Source organism: Pseudogymnoascus verrucosus (genome assembly GCF_001662655.1).
Source record: "Pseudogymnoascus verrucosus strain UAMH 10579 unplaced genomic scaffold scaffold_37, whole genome shotgun sequence".
NCBI lineage: Eukaryota > Fungi > Ascomycota > Leotiomycetes > Thelebolales > Thelebolaceae > Pseudogymnoascus > Pseudogymnoascus verrucosus.
In genome coordinates this window covers 233748-252084 of record NW_017263688.1, presented here as the reverse complement: position 1 = coordinate 252084, position 18337 = coordinate 233748, and the positions used below count along the sequence as shown (strand labels likewise).

At 52.4% G+C, this 18337-nt stretch overlaps 6 protein-coding genes and 1 non-coding gene across 7 annotated transcripts; 3 read left to right on the top strand and 4 right to left on the bottom strand.

Moving 5' to 3' along the window:
- Positions 1-26: 26 nt before the first annotated feature.
- On the top strand, positions 27-2608 carry VE01_07964 (uncharacterized protein). The gene is made up of 3 exons (XM_018277392.2): positions 27-114; positions 243-834; positions 884-2608. The coding sequence occupies exons 2-3, from the start codon at positions 446-448 to the stop codon at positions 2376-2378; spliced, it is 1884 nt and encodes a 627-aa protein (XP_018128347.2). The 5' UTR covers positions 27-114; positions 243-445; the 3' UTR covers positions 2379-2608.
- A 309-nt stretch (positions 2609-2917) lies between these two features.
- VE01_07963 (uncharacterized protein) lies at positions 2918-3560 on the top strand (the record flags this gene model as incomplete). The annotated part of the gene is made up of 2 exons (XM_018277391.2): positions 2918-3185; positions 3240-3560. Exons 1-2 carry the CDS (start codon positions 3042-3044, stop codon positions 3558-3560), a joined length of 465 nt encoding a protein of 154 aa, XP_018128341.1. The 5' UTR covers positions 2918-3041.
- Positions 3561-3819: 259 nt separating this feature from the next.
- Positions 3820-5502, bottom strand: VE01_07962 (uncharacterized protein). The gene is made up of 3 exons (XM_018277390.2): positions 4659-5502; positions 4403-4609; positions 3820-4304 (listed from the first exon to the last, which is right to left on the bottom strand). The coding sequence occupies exons 1-3, from the start codon at positions 5242-5244 to the stop codon at positions 4021-4023; spliced, it is 1077 nt and encodes a 358-aa protein (XP_018128342.1). The 5' UTR covers positions 5245-5502; the 3' UTR covers positions 3820-4020.
- A 640-nt stretch (positions 5503-6142) lies between these two features.
- Positions 6143-6238, bottom strand: VE01_07961 (the record flags this gene model as incomplete). Its single annotated transcript has 1 exon — positions 6143-6238. It is a non-coding gene; the product is annotated as a tRNA-Ala (tRNA).
- A 179-nt stretch (positions 6239-6417) lies between these two features.
- On the top strand, positions 6418-7918 carry MIA40 (Oxidoreductase). Its single transcript, XM_018277389.2, has 3 exons — positions 6418-6749; positions 6829-7273; positions 7370-7918. Exons 1-3 carry the CDS (start codon positions 6560-6562, stop codon positions 7698-7700), a joined length of 966 nt encoding a protein of 321 aa, XP_018128343.1. The 5' UTR covers positions 6418-6559; the 3' UTR covers positions 7701-7918.
- A 737-nt stretch (positions 7919-8655) lies between these two features.
- On the bottom strand, positions 8656-9900 carry VE01_07959 (uncharacterized protein; the record flags this gene model as incomplete). Its single annotated transcript, XM_018277388.2, has 2 exons — positions 9519-9900; positions 8656-9399 (listed from the first exon to the last, which is right to left on the bottom strand). The coding sequence occupies exons 1-2, from the start codon at positions 9762-9764 to the stop codon at positions 8656-8658; spliced, it is 990 nt and encodes a 329-aa protein (XP_018128276.2). The 5' UTR covers positions 9765-9900.
- Positions 9901-10440: 540 nt separating this feature from the next.
- VE01_07958 (uncharacterized protein) lies at positions 10441-16819 on the bottom strand. Its single transcript, XM_018277387.2, has 3 exons — positions 15925-16819; positions 12185-15856; positions 10441-12131 (listed from the first exon to the last, which is right to left on the bottom strand). The coding sequence occupies exons 1-3, from the start codon at positions 16239-16241 to the stop codon at positions 10739-10741; spliced, it is 5382 nt and encodes a 1793-aa protein (XP_018128275.1). The 5' UTR covers positions 16242-16819; the 3' UTR covers positions 10441-10738.
- Between the last annotated feature and the right edge of the window lie 1518 nt (positions 16820-18337).

Here is an 18337-nt window from a genome sequence, read left to right as displayed (position 1 = left end):
GCATTGACATCCCGGCCCACATAGCATGATGTTCTCCTAACAGGATCAGTACAGCATCATTGCACATCACTACGCCAGCGCTGCCAGCACCTTGCTAGAGTATTACACTGTATGGTAAGTACCACATCAGCACCATAGCAGCACCATATCGTCACCACTACGACCCACTGATCATTGCCCGCCAATTTGAGAGATGTGCCTTACTACTCCCTTACTAACTCCTCTTTCGTCTGCCTGTGCAGGACCAGATTAAGATGTCTTATATGTCTTAAACAATGCGTTCCTCCTCCTTTTCCAACCACGTTTCGTGTGCGGCACAACTCACGCTCCTCCGCTCCTCATTTCCTCATTGAGTGCCCAGCCCTCGGAGACGCTCTCCTTTCGCCCATCGGAGCTGAATATCCTCCTTCCCGAACCGTAATATCCCTTGCTGCCACGCGGGAATATGATGCGCCGTGTCTTACTCCTCGCCGGCATCGTCGGTTCTGCCGCCGCGTATCCACAGGGACCCGTCACTGCCAACGGCGCGAAGCTCTTCGACTTCGAGAAGGCTCAATTGACAGAAGACATCCTCTCTAAGTTGGACGATGTTTTCCAGTTCGATAATGGCGATGACGTGAAGCTCAATGGCCGTGGAGCTGGTGCCGACTGCAAGGTCTTCCCAGGAGACAGCGCGTGGCCGTCTGATGCCGCGTGGGCAAAGTTTGGTAAGGCCGTTGGGCCTGGTGCTTTGATCAAGACCGTCCCTCTGGCCTCTCCTTGCTACAATGGCCCGCTATACGATGCTGCCAAGTGTGACGCGTTGACTGCCAACTGGACAAACTCCTTCCTCCAGTAATTATATCACGTGATGATATCACAGGGCCTCGCTGACTCTCATTAGTATGGCGGATCCTACCTCCATGATGTCGCCAGTGTACCAGGGTTTAACCTGTCAAGTAACTGAGGACCCTACTCAGTCTTGCACTTTGGGTGCCCTGCCCTACTACGCCGTCAATATCTCGACGGTTGCCCAGGTCCAACTGACAATCAACTTCGCGAGAAACAACAACATCCGTCTCGTTGTTAAGAACACTGGCCATGATTTCTCTGGAAAGTCGGGTGGTGCTGGGTCCCTCAGCATCTGGACTCACAACTTGAAGAATATTAAGCACATTCCCAGCTACTCCGCACCTGGCACCTCCTACACCGGCCCCGCCTTCAAGGCTGGTGCCGGTGCCCAAGCCTTTGAAATGTACGAGGCAGCAAACAAGAAGGGATTGGTGGTTCTCGGCGGCGAGGGTAAGACTGTTGGAATCATGGGTGGTTACATGCAGGGCGGTGGTCACTCACCTCTCTCGTCTCTCTACGGCATTGCTGCTGATCAAGTCCTCTCCATGGAGGTCACCACAGCAGATGGCAAATTCGTCACTGCCGACTTCACGCAGAACACTGATTTGTTCTGGGCCCTCCGTGGTGGTGGAGGCAGCACCTTCGGTGTTGTCACCTCTCTCATCATCAAGGCGTACCCCGACATGCAAGTCACAGCATCCAACTTCAGCTTTGCCGTTGGAGGCGACGTCACGCTCGAGAACTTCTGGATCGGCGTCCGAAACTACTTGGATTACTTCCCCTCCCTTGCCGCTGAGGGTATCTACGCTTACTGGTTCATTCTTGCCGGCGAGACCGGCCCAACCTTTAAGATGATGCCTTTCTTGGCACCAGGCAAGACAGCCGACGAAACCAACGCTCTCCTCGCGCCCTGGTTGGCCCAGCTAGCCGCATTAAACATCCACGTCACGCCCGTGACCACTAACTACGATAACTTCCTCACTGGATGGGAGGCTTCCTTCCCCCTTGAGGTCGTTGAGAAGACCCACGTCGCCAGCGGTTCGCGCCTCTGGCCCAAGGAGAACTGGGCCAACAAGGAGTCTCTGGACGCCATGTTCAACGCCATCAAGACCTCCTCCGAGGCTGGCCTCATTATCATCGCATTCCTCATCGATCCCTCCGCCCAGGCCACCCCACCCGACAACGCCGTCAACTCCGCCTGGCGCAACACCTACTCCCACATGATCCAGTCCGTGTCCTGGCCTCTTGGTGCCAGCGCCGAGTTCCAGAAAGAGACGCGCCAGAACTTCACTTTCGGCGCCATGCAGCGCTGGCGTGACGTGTCGCCCGGTGCGGGTTCATACCTCGCCGAGAGCGACATCCTCGAGCCGAACTTCCAGCAGAGCTTCTACGGAAAGGCGTATCCCCGCCTTCTGAAGCTCAAGAAGCAGCTCGATCCCAAGGATGTCTTCTTCGCGCAGACTGCTGTCGGAAGTGAGTTCTGGCAGGTCGTCACTGCGGATGGGCTGCCCAGCGGAAACGGAAAGCTGTGCAGGGTCAAGAAGTAGGTGTTGAGGATGCCGAGGGGGGGGGCCGAATGGCGCTGCTGCCTTAAGCTGCGCGCTTGAGAGTTCTTCTTCTCATCGATTTCGATCGTGATCTAGTTTGGGGTAGTTAAGATTTTATGTGGACATGTGAGTAAATGAATGCCAAAGGCAATGTTATGAAATATATGCGATTCGGTAAATAGAATAAATATCAATGCCACTTCGAAAGGCGAATTTATTACGACTTATTTATACATGAATCAAACTGTTTATTCTGTCTTGTAATTATAATCATATCTCATGAAATATTGCATCATATAAGCTACTATATAGCCACATGGGTACTTCTTTCGCGGGTAAATTATTGTTCAGACGTGTCATTAAAGTTTAGCTTTCTCGGCGCTTTATATTTGTTTGGTAGTTGTAGCGGAACCTTTCCAACTACCGATGCTGCCGATATCCCGCCTCACAAGTGCGCCATGAAGGCATTCGTTTGTCAGCACTTAGAACTGGCATATCTGTTATTTTGAGATATCAGAGCCATAAACTATACAGGTAAAGTTAATTATAAAGGTCTACATATAGAATCCATTTAACAATTTAAATCCCAAATATTTTCTCAGATAATTCCCAACAAAAACCGCAATAAAATATATATCATATACTACCTCAGTCACAAACGCAATGGATATCAAGAAAATGGACCAAGGCCTCCTCAAACGCAACCCCTCCCTCACCCCCGCCGAATTCTCCCACCACTGGTACAACGTCCACGCCCCCCTCGTAATCCCCTTCTTCCTCCACTCCGGAATCCAACACTACGAACAAGTGCGCTTCCCTTCCCCCCCCCCCCAACCCCAACACCGCGCTAACCAAACACAGATACACGCCCCCCTCTCGACCTCCGATCCCAACCTCGACATCTCAGCCTGGGACGGCGTAGCGGGCATGCCGCCACAGGAGGTCCTTGATGCGCCGTCGACGTTGCCGAAGTGGAAACAGGATTATTATAGGGAGGTGATATTGGTGGATGAGAAGAGGTTTTTGATTAGTGCGGCGCTGGAGCATATTTTTAGGGTTGGGCCGGGGACGGTGGAGGGGGAGAAGAAGGTGGTGATTAAGGAGGGGAAGGCGCTGGTGGAGGTTGGGGAGGAGGTGTGGAGGGTTTGGAGGGAGTATGAGAGGAGGGGGGAGGAGGAATAGGGGTTTGGGCTTGGCGTTGGGAAATGTGAAGGGGCTTTGGAGGTTGAAGCAGAAAGGGTGAGGTCGTTAACCTGGGGGTTGGAGCTAGAAGGGGTGTGATCAAGCTATGGTTCTGCAGATTAGATCACTTTTGTTGAACCCTTTGTGATTAAGGCATCAAAATGTCAGTCAGAGCTTCACACATGAGAAAAACAGAAGATTATCAACTCCAATTCATGTTTCATATTTACCAGAGGCCCTGGTTAGGGAGCAAAATGCTGCCTCGGTAATGCAAGTAGGAGGACGTATGAGCACTTCAGCATTGCACCAGACAAATACCGCGGAATAAAGGACACCTGACACCTCCTGCGGACGCCCATACCAAACAACAGGTGAAAAAAACATACTCCGGAAGCTCCGATCAACACAATAGGCCAGGGAACACATTCTCTAGCTCGGTCAGGATTCCTGCCCCAGAGCGTTACTCAAACTTGGATTCGGATATGACTGCAGCGACCTGTTGACATCGAACCAAGATCTCCTCCGCGTCTGCCACAGTTATATATGGCAACAGTGCGTGAAACAATTCGGTGCGTTGAACTGATTTGTCACGAAATGCGGCTTGAAAAGCAGCTTTATGAACTTCGATCGGCGCGATGCTGGGAGAAGGTGATCCCTGACGATTCGGCGTCTTGGAAAGCATGGGTTCCGCGAAGGAGCTCCTCTTCCTCTTCTTTGATATTAACAACGTGCCGATTTCCTCCTCTGGATCTATTTTGCAGGATGGACCCATGAAATTAGCTTGGTATTTAACAAAACAAGAAGAACCCTAGTTTAGAATGGTGGGCAGGAGGAATACCTACCAGTAAAAACGTCAACCCCACTTCGATTTCGACCATTGAAACCGTATCTTTGATCAATGATGTCCGCGATAGATGAGTTGTCGACTGATCTTGGGGTTCTCAAATTTGACTGTGGAGGCTGGCTGGCTTGGGATCGCGTGGAATACGGATTTTGAACGCTATCTTCCGTATCAACGACGTCTTTTGGCAAACCAGTCTTTGTGTTTACTGCGTATCGAATTAGTAAATGTTGATGACTCGAGAAGGGATTCCCTACGATTGTTCAGCCGATAATGGTCCTCAGATGCCAAGTTGCGGTCTCGAGTAAGGCCCTGAGGCCAGTCCGGGGGAGTGCTGTCGGTGGCATTTCTTGGGTAAGACTCAAAATCCTCCACGTAGAATGCGCCGTCTGATGCTCGGCAATATAAAAGCTCATCGCGCCATTCGGCCCAGTTAGGATACCTCGCCTTGAAAATATCCGTATTATACACAACAGCTGGAAGCTTGATATGGGCCTTGCCAGCACCTCGGAGCTCGAAAAATACTGTTTTGTTCTCGCGCTTCACCGGGATTGCAACCACGGCTTTCCCATCTGGGGTCAATAGTTCGCGGCCAAGATTTAAATTGGTGCGAATAACCCGAATGTTGAAATAGTCACCAAGGTCACTTTCGTTGAGGTTACATTGACCTTTCTTGATCAATCCGCAATCAATGGCAATATAGAGACTGCCTAGCACTCGATCAGACAACTGGTGCATGGCTAGAGGTTTCTCCTTGATGCATTGCCACAAGCAGGTAGTTCCAGGGGCTGGGTCCCAAACAGGTCTCTGGAGGACCTCATATTGAGCTGGTGTCTTAGTCATCGGATAAGTAGGGTCGAAGATGGATGAGAGAAAAGTAAACAACTCACACGAAAGGTGAGTGATGAATGGGCGAGGGCCAATACCCTCCAGAAATAAATTGTGTGGTGATGGTGGAAGGTAGAAGTTGTGGAGAGAACAAAGTCAACATAAAGTATGAGAACAACAACAAGCGAAACAGAAGTGAATTTGACAACAAAGCCTCCATAATTAGGCACGACAACCCGAGGGAGAGAAACCAGGCGCGTCAGTTTGAGGAAGAGAGACTGGGCATAATAACCCGAGGAAGAGAACCTGGGGAAAACAGCTCAGGGAAGGGAGACTCAAGAAAACGGCCCAACAAGAGAAACAAGGCAAGACAAATAGACAATAGAAACCAGGCTACACCCCTTTACTGCTCTCCTTTATTTACTTCAACTTCTACAAATCCAAAGTCTAAATAAAGGACTAAGAATTAATGAAATATAAATGACCATGGATGCATTATCATTTTCAGACACCCCTTTACTATGCTTGTTGTGTTGGATACCGTGGACGGCACGTCCAGTTCGTCGTCTTGTCCTACTCGGTGCATCCCACCAAAAAGAGAATAAAAAGGTATTTCAAAAGAGATATATATGTTGGGCATGGATTCGAGCAGTCCCAAATATAAAGCAACTTTACCTACTCCTACTGTGGCGTCGGATACACATGCGATAGATATATAGCCATTGCTCTGGCCCTGTAGATTTTAAAATCGTTGAATGATGCAAAAGTGAATTGTTCTATTCTTTGCAGTAGTTAAATCGATGATATATTCACAGGATTACTACGATAATGTCGCAAAAAAACGGAAAAAGAAAAAGCCAAAAAAATGACAAAAAAATATAATCAAGGATTGATCCCAACAGGTTGTTTCTATTGGAGAAACGGCGAATCGAACGCCGGACCTCTTCTATGTTACAGGAGACGAATCTCAAGTGCTAAAGAAGCGTTATACCACTAAACCATATCCCCTTTTTTGTTGTGTCTGTACAATTATTGATTCTATTATACTTAGCGAATGTGCGTTTCGGTTGTATCATCGTTTCTCCGAGAACCCTACCAACCCGGAAAAATACGGCTTGGTCACGTGAAATTTTATTTCCAATCACTCCCGAAATCATCACTAATCCGAGTCTATTACGCTCTCCCCCTCGCCGTTCTTACCACGTCCATCGTGTTTCTTTTGTTTACCTGCATCAGCGACTGACGCCGGCGGTTCTTCAACTACCGTTCTTTGTGCGATTGACTTCTTTAGACCTTCTTTCCGGTGCTCACCTTCCTCCCCGTTTCCACAATGCTCGCCCGCACTGTCGGTCGTCGCGCGCTGACCTCCCGCGTCGCCTCCTCGCCCTCCCGCAAATTCCTCACCACCTCTGCTGCGCCGAAGAAGCGGACATGGAAGGGCGCCGCGGTTCGCTGGGGTTTGGCCGGAACTGGACTGTACTATTATAATACGACCGATATCTTTGCGGAGCAAGAAGAAGGTATGGCTTCCCACCTTCCAACCTACGAGCGGCACCGGCAATATCAGGATTCATGGAGCATGGGCTAACTATTGTGAAGCTGCCATTAATAGGTTAGAAGAGAGCATCCACCATATCCAGCAGAGCGAGCTCCCAACCATCGAAGCCATCGTTGCCGAGAAGCGCGCACGCGCCGCTGCCCGCGCCGCCGAGGATAAAGCAAAGGCCAAGGCCGCCGCAGCCGCAGAAGCCGCTGCTGCAGCTGCTGCAGCTGCACCGGCATCAGAAGAGTCTGAGGGAAGCGCTACCCCTGCTACCGAAGGCGAGGACGAGAGCGCAGCCCCAGGCGGCTCAATCGAAGACCTCGAAGCGGAAGCCGGCCAGGAAGGCGCCTTCAACCCCGAGACCGGCGAGATCAACTGGGATTGCCCCTGCCTAGGCGGCATGGCACACGGACCCTGCGGCGAGGAGTTCCGCGAGGCGTTCAGCTGCTTCGTGCACAGCACTGAGGAGCCGAAGGGAATGGAGTGTATTGAGAAGTTCAAGTACGTGTTTGAGTGCTTCTGGAGCGCTGACCCGGCGCTGGGGATAGAGGAAGTGGAATGATATGCCATGGGACACTGCTGATGCTGCTCGTATAGGGGAATGCAGGATTGTTTCCGGGCGCACCCGGATATGTACGGCGCGGAGCTCGAGGACGAGGAGGAGGAGCTAGAGGCTGAGATCCGGGCGCAAGAGGCGGCTAAGGCGGAGGCACGGGAGGGTGAGGCCGCTGCTGCGGAATCTCAGGATGATAAGGTCACGCCGAAGAAGGAGGCTCAGGATGTCAAGGCGGCAGTGAAGGAGAAGGTTGAGGAGAAGACACCTGCACCAGCACACCCGGAAGCGGCCGATGCGGTCGAGAAGGTGCTGCCGAAGACGGCATACGATGCGACTGATGCTGATGCAAAGGTGGACAATGCCAAGGCGTAGATTGGCAAAGGGTGAATTGACAAGAAGGGTGTCTGGATACCAAAAAATATTAGATGGCTAGCGTCCCGAGAGCTGATTTCAACATGGGAACAGCGCCGGCGTAGGCAGGGAACCTGACATAGTGCTCAGAGAAGGCTAGATATTGGAGTGTATATATGTATACTACTACTTTAGATGTAAACCACCATGTAACACGCAAAAGAATAGAAACTCCACCTCAATCGTCGCAGCACTTGTCCTCTGGTACTGAGGGTGTGAGACGTGTGGACTCAATTAGGTCTGAGATTGAGGCAGCGAAGGGAGATGGAGAGCTCGCGGCAAACGTTCCTAGACCCCCCTCATGGCAAAGCAAAGAGAATGGATATTTGGACTGCTGGAAGGGCTACTAGGCTCGATGGTGCCTTCATCTACAAGGCAAATACGGAGCTCGCACAGGGCCGTTGATTGCAACAAACCTACGAGATGTAGACATGGCACATAAAACAGGGAATCCGGACTGAACAAAAGTGGATCTAGCTCCATATGGAATTTAACCCCATTGACAAATCCTTGGACAAGGCGCGCAGAAAAATGCGTGTGAACGGTTCCAGTAACAGTCACCAATGACCCTTTTGTGGTCTTGCTCGACATCGACGCCAGATGACAGTGGCATAAATTCTCGGCAAGATTCTTGGGCGGTGACAAGAATGGCGCGGTGACAGTCCTCGACAAGTTATCTAAGCGGTGGTAAGAGCTGGGCTGTAACATCATCTTAAAGTTCATATTATACTACCATAATACGAGAGATAAAAAACCGCAAGCATTTCATTTAACACCTCTATAATACAATGGGCCGCAGCCCCAACTACTCGCACACCACACTAAGTAATCCCATGCTTCAATGAGCCGCAGCCCCAACCACTAGCAAACCAAGTAATCCCATGCTTCAAGCCGGATTTGTTCTTAGATGCGCACACTATTCAACCTCCAGTCCAGCCTCAATAACCCTATCATTAGCCTCCGCAAAACAAAGCACCCTCGGGAAATCATCAGCCCCCTTCCCCTCCCCAAACTTCGATCCCACAATAAACAACCCAATCTCCCCGCCCTTCTCAAGTAGTCCTCCTTCAGCCTCTGTACTCCTATCCATCCGAACCAAAGCCGACCCACAACACCCGGCACGGATACTAGGCTCCCCATACGCCACAGGATCACTCATTGCGAAGATTTCCATGGCAACTTTGTCTTGGTCGGGTTGAGAAATGACCGTTATGCCTTTACATAACATAGCCGTATGGTACCCCATAGCATCGTCATCAACCATATAAACATCATCCATCCTCAACATATCACTCCCAAGCAACTTCCCCTCTCGACCCTGCCTCCCCAGCCGTCCCACCTCCTTACTCCGCTGCGTCTTAATCCTAATCCCATTATAATAAAACAACTTCGGCCCCTCATGCGCAAACCACCCGGGACACCTCTTCAACCTTTCCGCATGCTCATATCTAGACAGCTCCGGCAACTCAACAAAGATCTCGTTATCGATGAAACTCACAGCCAGCGCATCCGGAAACCCCTCCCGCATTAGTTTCCAAAGCGTATAGGTCTTGGGGATATGATAAAGCCGGAGATCCTCAACGTGATCACCGCCAATCTCAAGCTGTATCTCCAGATTCCCAAGGAATCCACCCATAATCTCGGGGGGGGAGACATTGTCCTTCGACGAGCCAGAGGGCAAGCAGGCCGCCGATTAAGAATGGTTCTTTTTGAGGGCGCGGGGAGGGCGTTTAAGCACCAGATTATGAGGTAGGGTGGCATTTCGTCGATTGTGGTTACGCCTGGGTAGTGGGTTCGCATGTAGTGGTAGAGTTTGCCGAGGTTGGAGGAGGATATCATTTTGTATCCTCCGTTTCCGTTGTCCCAGGTGAACTCTGCAAATGTGAGGGATGTTAAGCCGCTGCCGAGGTTGTTCGTTTGGTCGTTGAGAGAAGACATCTTAAATGTGCGGGTGTTGTGTGAAATATGAGAGTATTCCCAATATCCGTCATCGTCTGTGACCCAAGAAGGAGAGAAAATAACCATCCATACCCCCCCATTTTATAAGCTCATTCCACGCTAAACCAATAGCTCTACAGTCTAAACCACAATAACCTAGCCACTCGTTCCTTCCCCAACATGGCGTGTTTTCAAGCGCTATTAATGAGAGTTGGAATTTAAGGTTTCTATCAAGCGGGAGCTAGGCGCTAGAGGCCGCCGCTAGGATTTGGAGCTTCGATGGCTCGGCTCATCTGTTTGTTGCTGGGTTATTGAGAGAAGTTATTTTGTTTTATGGTTACTGTGGACAAAGAAGAGGTATAACAGTGTATATAGTATGTTTTTATGTTTGAAGGTTACTGTTATGCAGGGTCCCTTCGTCAGGGCTATTTGCGGCGCACGAGTAACAACAGTTCCTTCTCTCTAAATTATGTGCACCCAGGAATTCACCATACCACCTCCATACAAACACTTCTTACATATAGAAGATCCGTGACGGGACCTACGAATACATTCCCAGTGCCGTGCCCTAAATTGGAATTTTCGGGTGCTGGTAAATAGGAGGTGGAGAGACATTGCAAGTATCGCCATCATATAATCATGGAGAGAATAAATAAATAGAAAAAATTAAAATAAATAACTTACATTAAAATACGTATATCACAAGTCACACAAACCACAAGACACTATAAAAGAGCAGAGTAGAGCAAGATATATATTTTCATTTCCCTCCCCATGCAATCTATTACAGCTACTATAATCACACACACACACACATTTACCCTCCCCTCTCCCCTCCCCCCCCAAAAATCAAAAACGCGCAGATAGCACCGCCAGCCACATATTTTTCACAAATCCACAAATCCAAAAAATGCAGACCGCAGTAACCCCCCCTTAAAAAACAAACAAAAAAGACCAAACTAAAAAAGAAAACGTAAAAACAATCAAAATGCTCCGTGCCAAAATGCAAGCATTCCCCCGCCCCTTCTCCCCTCCCATTTCACAACAGCAAAACGCGTCGACTACATATTAGCCAACTCCCCATCAATAGCCCTATCCACAAACGCCCTCCTCTCCACCCCACCCACCCCCCCTCCCAACCTCTGCTCCACCAGCGCCCTAACCTGCTTCTTCGTAACAGTATCCAGATCCACATCCGCCAAACACGCTCTAATCGCCTCCACGATCGCCTCATCGCTAGGTGCACCTGGTGCGGGGCTGGCACCACCCATCGGGTAACCTATCGTGTTCCTGTTCCCTCCCCTGGCGCCGGGGCCGGGGGATGGGGAACCCATTCCGCCGAGCAGGTTCTCACTCGATGGGAGGGTGGAGACGTGGATTGTGTTCGGCCTCGCCGCACCGTAGGGGCTGTCGAGAGGGGAGCCGAGGGATAACATACTAGGCTGCCTGGTCACCTGCTGGGGTTGATCCGCATACGGCGAGGTCGAAAACACAGACTGCCTGCTAACCTGCCCCTGCTGCCCGGCTCCATACGGCGACGGCATAGGCGGGGGAATGAAGCTTCCCCTCGGCGCACCGCCACCCCCGAAGCCCATGGTAGAAGCAGGCTTAACGGAGGAGTAGACAGAGCGGAAATCATCCATCTCGTAAGCGTCATCATACGGATTATCCAATTTCTCCCCAACTCCCCCCCCAACACCACCCCTGCGACCGGGTAGGGCGTTAGCAGCGGCGTAATCGTCCCACCTCTGCAGCGGGATGGAGCGGGGGTCAAATCCATCATCGTCGATAGCTACGACGCGCTTATCCCCGGACTCGCCGATGACGATACGTGTGGAGCCCCAGGTGAAGTTATCTTGGTTCCAGAAGGAGTAGACGGGGAGGACGAAGGAGTAGATGGGGAAGGCGAGGATGTAGATTATCATCCACCCCACGTGCTGCCATTGCCTCTTAAGAATGAAGATGATAGCTTGTAAACCGTACACGCACGCGATCATGATGATGGAGATGAGCGGGAACTGGGACTTCCCCAAGGCGACGGTGGTGATCAGGTAGACGAGGTAGACGCATGTAGCGGGCAAGATAACAGTACCGAAAAGATCGATGAACACAACAAACCTCATACTGAAACAGCAGAATCCGCACATCTCCCTCAACCGCACAAGCTCAGCCAGATTATGAATCGTGGAGTTGATCCAGCGACGACGTTGCGACAGGAGGACAGACCAGGTGTCGGGCGCGGCGGTGCTGGCGTAGGCGTCGGGGATGAACTTGTACGACATGTAGGGGAAGTGCTTGGTCATGAGCGTGGTGAGGAAGCGATCCTCGCCGAGGGAGAGGAGGTTCTTCTTGTGCAGGGTGTCGACGTCGCAGTCGGCGTATTCGCGGACGATGGCGTCGGAGATGAGGAGGGGTTTTCCTTTGTCGGCGGTGCGGAGGCGGTACATTGTGAAACTACTTCAGTTAGCAGGCGCCTTTTAAGGTCGGGATATATTAGAAAAACTCACCATCCAGGCAAACAAGTAACACTCCCAAACAGCGACTCAAACGCCTTCGCCAAATGATGCGAGATAAAGTACTCATAAACCTGAATCATAGTCCACCAACTCTTCTCCTCATTCTCCAGGCTCGTCTCCCCACACACCCCCGCAATCTTCGCATCATTCGCACAAGCCGCCACGAGACGATTCAGCGAGTCCTCCCTAACGCTCGTATCAGCATCAACCATGAACAGGTACTCGTACAGCTCCGGGTCGACGCCGATGATATTGTTGATCTGATGGAACATCTCGAGTTCCAGCGGGTTCATGGGGGAGCGGTGGTGGACGCGGTTCAGGAAACTCATGAGCAGGATTTGGGAGTCGCGCTTGCCGCGGTTACCGGGTTTGGATTTCGATTGCTCGGATTCTTTGCCTACTTTCACAATAACAAGGTACGGTACGACGTTGCCCTCGAACTCGTACAGGCCGGAGTACACTTTCCCGTAGTTGAGCTGCTCGCCGCTCTGTCCCACAGAGTGGAAAGGCAGGGCAGGCGGATCGATCTTCGGATCCACACCAAGAATATCCAGGACGATCTTCGGGGTAGGCCGGTCATTGCCACCACCTACAATCATACCATCGCAAATAACGCAGATAAGTTTCCTCTTATTATCATACTGCAGCGCCGTCAACGAATCGAGCGCCTTCCTCAACGACTCCTCGCCCTCCGTATACGCGGGAACCTGACAAATGACGAATTTATCCTGCGCCGCCGGTCTGCGCTTCGATCCGAACTGCAGGGCAGCCAGGAACTTGACGCCGATGACCGTGCACAGGATGATCGTGAAGGCGAGGAGGATGTAGTTGTTTACCTGGCAGCGCGGGGTCCAACGGAAATCGGGGATGCCGATATAGAAGGTGTTCTTGACGCAGTTGAATGTGTTCTTGATGGAGGTGAGCTCGGTTTGGTCAGCGGCCTTGGAGAGGAGCAGGGCGTATGCGTCTGTCAGGTCTTGGCCCGGGTTGTTCTTGACCATGGTCGAGAAGCCGGAGTCGAGGTAGTCGTAGAGGGCTTGGCCGCCCATCGTCTGGAGGGTGTAGAAGTAGTTGTTGAGATCGTAGATGGAGCCGTCGATGATGAACCAGTAATGGCTATTATCCGAGCCATCCGACTTGACAAAGTCCGCCTTGGTGACCAGGTGGCCCTTGTAGAACTCCTGCATGCGCGGCTGGAACGTCGCCTGGTACCAGTCCTCGTTGTGCATCTTATCCGTCGTAGAGCTATCCCTGAACGGTCCAGAATCATGCAGCGCCCAGCTGAACTCTCCCTGCGTACCATTCTGCATAACATAGACCAGCGGCTCCGTAACGACATCCGGACACGAAAACGTCAACGGGGGCATGAAATACGCATCCAAGTTGAGCCCGCGCAGCTGTCCCATATCCGAACTCTGCACCGGCCTCGAAGTAGTCCCATGGTTCTGCTTCCAGAAATTCGAGATATCATAAACCTTCCCATGGATGCTGACCCAGAAATCGTTATCGCCCTGATGCGTCGCGACGTTCGCCGTGTCCCACACCTTATCAAAGTTCGGACACAGCAGCCGCCCAAACGCCACAATATAAAAGACGATGATCCCGTTGATGAGGAAGATGAAGAAAACCAACACCACCTTCTCTCTCCACGCCATGCGCACATCAGGCCTCTTCATGCGCCCAACATAGCGCAGCAAGAACGAGGGAATCCAGAACGTAAGAGCCCACACGACACCGACCCACAGGCGCCGACTGAACGTAACCTTGTCCGTCACGACCGCCCTGGGATTCGCAAGCTCCGGATCGAGATTATCCACAAACTCGCCGAGCTCATTGTTATAATACACATGCCCCTGCATGTTATCCCCCTTAAAACCCAGACCATAATCGCCTGGCCCCTGCGGCGCCCTCGTCGGCGCCTTCGACTGTGCGCCGAACACGCTCTTGGCCCTCGCCCCGCCATCACCAGCCTGCAGGAATCCCTCCCTGCTATCCTGATGATGCAGCTCGGACGGCGCAGCATTGAAGAATCCACTCGCATTGTTCCCGCCAGCCGAGTATCCCGACTCAAACCCGCCAGCCCCTAGTAGGTCGCCGAGAGCACCATACTCCCCGCCCCTCTGCGCGGGAGTGAGATCAAACATACTCTCCGCCTCCCACCAAGCGCCCTCACGCATCCACACGCGCTCACGCCCAACCACAACCTCGCCATTCGTCCACCCCCTCTCCAGGACCCAAGACTCGACGCCATCGCGCCCATCCTTGCATCCGAGCGAGGCATAGCGGACCGCGAACTCATCATGGTCGAAATCCGCCGTGAAATCCAAGTTCTTCGTGCGGCGGTTCGCCCACTCGGGGAGACGCCACGCGCGGAGCTGGCGCGATACGGTGCCCGCGGACCAGGCGGAGGTGGTGGAGGGGAGGGAGACGAGGGAGGCTGGGGTGTCGTCCACGGGGTGCAGGGAGAGGTGGTACCAGACTCTGCTGCTGCCGAGGACGGTGGTGAGGTCGAGACGGCCCTGGCGGCCTAGGTTGACGCCCTCGCCGTCGACGGGGAAGATGATAGTCTTGAGGAATCCGTCTTCCTCGCCTTCGCGGCCAACTTTCTCGAGGACGGCTTCGCGGCGGTCGCGGGCGTGCTCGCGGTCCCGGCCGGCGGGGCCGGTCATGATTCCGAGATCGGGGCCTACTTCCGAGACGGCATTCTCCATCTCGCGGAGCACTGAGGAGCCGGCGGCGACGACATCCACGCCGTCCTCTTTCATCTCGGCGTTGATGCCTTGGGTGTCGTCGAATACACCCCTCATCGCGGCAGCCTTGCCGAGCGCCACGCCTGGCACCTCGAGGACGGTGATGCACACCGTATCCCCGTTATCCTCGTCTGTGCCTGGCGTCCTCTCGCCATCACTCGAGTTATCCACATTCCTGATCCTCAGCATCTCAGACGCAATAGCCGAATTCGCTTTGGAAATCACCCAATCCACCACCGCTTCGTACAGCGCACCGACTAACGTCTCCCTCTCCCCAGTCGAGCACTTCGAAGCCAGCAGTTCCGGATCGAGACCCAGCAGGCCTCCAATATCCTCGCACACCTCCTCGAGCGCATCCCCATCGAGGTTGAAGCTCAGCGTATCGCCCAGCTTCAAGATCCCAATCAGCATAGAAATCAGATTCCGGTGCGCAGACCCCTTAATCCCGATCTCCTTGAGACTCGCGCGGAAGTCCTCCGCAGCCGCCGAGTCATCAGCGGTAGGGAGGTAGGAGGGCGGATCGTACGTCCCCGAGCGCGAAAGCAGGGCATACGTAGACGGGGCCTTGAGGCCGAGGAACTCTCGCTCTGCAGCCGTGGAGGCCGAGGTGAGGAGGTAGTAGAAGACGTCGAAGGCGCGGTGTCCGGGTGCGGCAGGGACGTTCAACAGTCCGCGCGCGGTGTCGATGCCACCTTGCGAAAGGGCGATTGAGGCGCCGGTGAGGTGCCCGTCAAGGGTCATGGTGAGGGTGACGCCGAGGGCGGAGTGGAGAGGCGTAGACCCGTTTTGGGGGGTCACGGCGTGGGTGAATGGGCGGAGGACGTTGAGGGCTGTATAGAGCGATGCGGGCATCTTGAGGGGGAGGGTCGAGAGGAAGGGGACGATGACGGAGGGAGCGGATTCGTGGAGGGATCTGGGCGGTGTTAGTATTGTTCTTGAAAAGTATCTGGTCATGAAGAGTGTAGTGAATGGCTTCCATACCCAAGCATAATACACCCATCCTCCGCCCGTCTCCTCGCATGCTCCCACGCTCTCGCCGCCAGCGCCGCGTCCACAACCCCTCCGGATCCGCCATTATGATCAACCTGCGTAGCAGTCAACCAGGTGTTCACCACCAGGCTCGTGCTGGCATCCAGCTGGTAGGGCTGGGACGAGGTGTAGGTGTTGTGCAGGGCGTTGAGCAGAGTCGTCGTGGAGACCTGGGAGGACTGCTGGCCGGCTGAGTTGCGGGGGGGACCTCCTATGCCGCCGCCCATGCTGCCGAGGGACATCATGGAGTGGCGGTTGCTGTTCGTCATGGTGGAGGTTGTCGTCTCCCGAGGGAGTGAAGTGGGTGGTTGTGTGTCGAGCCCCTGTGTTGGACCGGCTGGCTCGCGCGGTCAGAGTCTTGCTGCTGGTTCTGCCGGTTTATTCCTGGTGAAGGCCCATAGAGAGAGATTGGGTTGTTTGGGGGTATGAGATGCTCTGCTCGAGCTGTTGTGTCGTGGAAGAGTGGTAGATGGGGGTTCGTGTCAGGGTCTGTTTCGCTGGGAGTTTTTCTTGTTGATGGAAATAGAAGCTATTGACGCGGGGGGTTCGTTGTGTGTGTCGTGAGTTGTAATAACGAGAGGCTGAAACGAAGGTCGTTGATTAAAAGGCAGATATAGAAGGTACAGTATGTAAAGAAAGGAGATTGTAGATTATGAGGGTTGGTAGTCGGTAGGTGAGGGAGCAAAGGGTGAACGACAGTCTGGAAGTGGTAAGAAAGAAGTCGGAGAGGAAGTTGAAGTGAGCACCCTGTTGGCAGTGGAGTGCAGTATACGGTATGGTACGGAGTAGTAGTAGGAGTAGGAGTAGTAGAGTAGTAAGTAGAGTAGTAGAGTACATACAACTGTTTATTTGCACACAACCAACACCACAGCCAACACAAAAAAGTACGGATGCAGTTGTGTGGAATCAGGTACAGGGGGGAGGGGGATAGTACGGGATTGACAACTAGTGGTACTTGTGTGGAAGTAGATGCTAGGAAAGTTGGCTAGAGTGCTGGACCGAACTATGGAATTATGGAATTATGGTCGTCTAGCGAGGTTGTCGATGGTGTGTGGAGGTATTCTTTTGCGCTGGACAGGGTATAGAGGGTACTTTAGTTTACTCCTAGTAGCTAAGAGAGGGAAGGCGTAGCGTAGGGTATAGATGGTGGCATTAAACTAGAAGGAGTAGTAGTGTATTAGTGTAGAATACAGCTCCAAGGGAGGGATCGAGCCGCCCCTGAGTGATGGACGATAGGTGACGGACGGGGGATGTCCGGAGAGAGTACCATGGATACAGTATATTTTCATAGTCTGGTACAATCAATCAATCAATCTATATCGACAAACACTCTTGCTAATAATATATATCCTCAATATTATGTGTGTATTATGCCCATCTTTACCCATCTCTATACGCCCCCTCCCACATAAACCCGTATCAACGGCAGTGGCAGTGGCGAAAATAGCTATTAGTAGTAGCAGGTGCAGAGTTGGTGTACCAGATCCGTCACGAACTGTAGAATGCTGGGTGCTATACGGGGTATATGTCGCCGCTTTAACCGCGGATACCGTGGAGATATGTGACTAGATGACAGTAGTATATAGAGTAGCAAGAGTAGCACACCCTACTCTACTCCCTATACAATCTAGACTCTCGCGGGACCCGGCTCGCCTTCTCTCTTGAGGCGGCGACATACATCCCATGCTCTGTGCGTTGGTAAGAGAATTTTTGAGTTTTCCAGGCAAGGGAAGGGGGGCTAATAATAGCAATACCTTGGCATCCACAGCCACATCCGTGGTAGTATTTTTTGACTAGACTACGGTATGCACAACAATGCAGAGTATAGGGATGGATGGGCAGCTGAGTAAGACGAGGAAATTCAGTGGAGGAGGATGGAGGAGTTGGTATACAGCATCGGGGAAGGGGATAACAGACAGACAGACAGACAGATGATATCAGCGTTGATGATAGTGTACTTACTTACTGTACTTCCTCTACCTCCCTCGTTTGACTGTACGTAGAACAACACGCCCTCCCTCCCTCCCTTCCGTTCTTCCGTCCCTCCTCCGTTGTACTGTACGCTCCCGGCACCACCACCAGCAAAAAAATAAGACATGTCTCGCCAACATTCCCGCACGCGTCAACAAAACCAGTTGTCTTGGAGACAGACAGCCTCTCTTCTGTTGCTCGATACGTAGATCTAATGCAGTAGATATCCCTATAGATGACACGAGAGACAGCGAGAGAGACAACAGCAGCAGAGACAATAATAAACAACAACACACCTTTTGGTACCGGATACGATACACATACACGTCACCGTAGTGTTGTACTGTACCGTAGAACGATGAGAGAAGAGACACTGCCGATCAAAGCTTCCTTT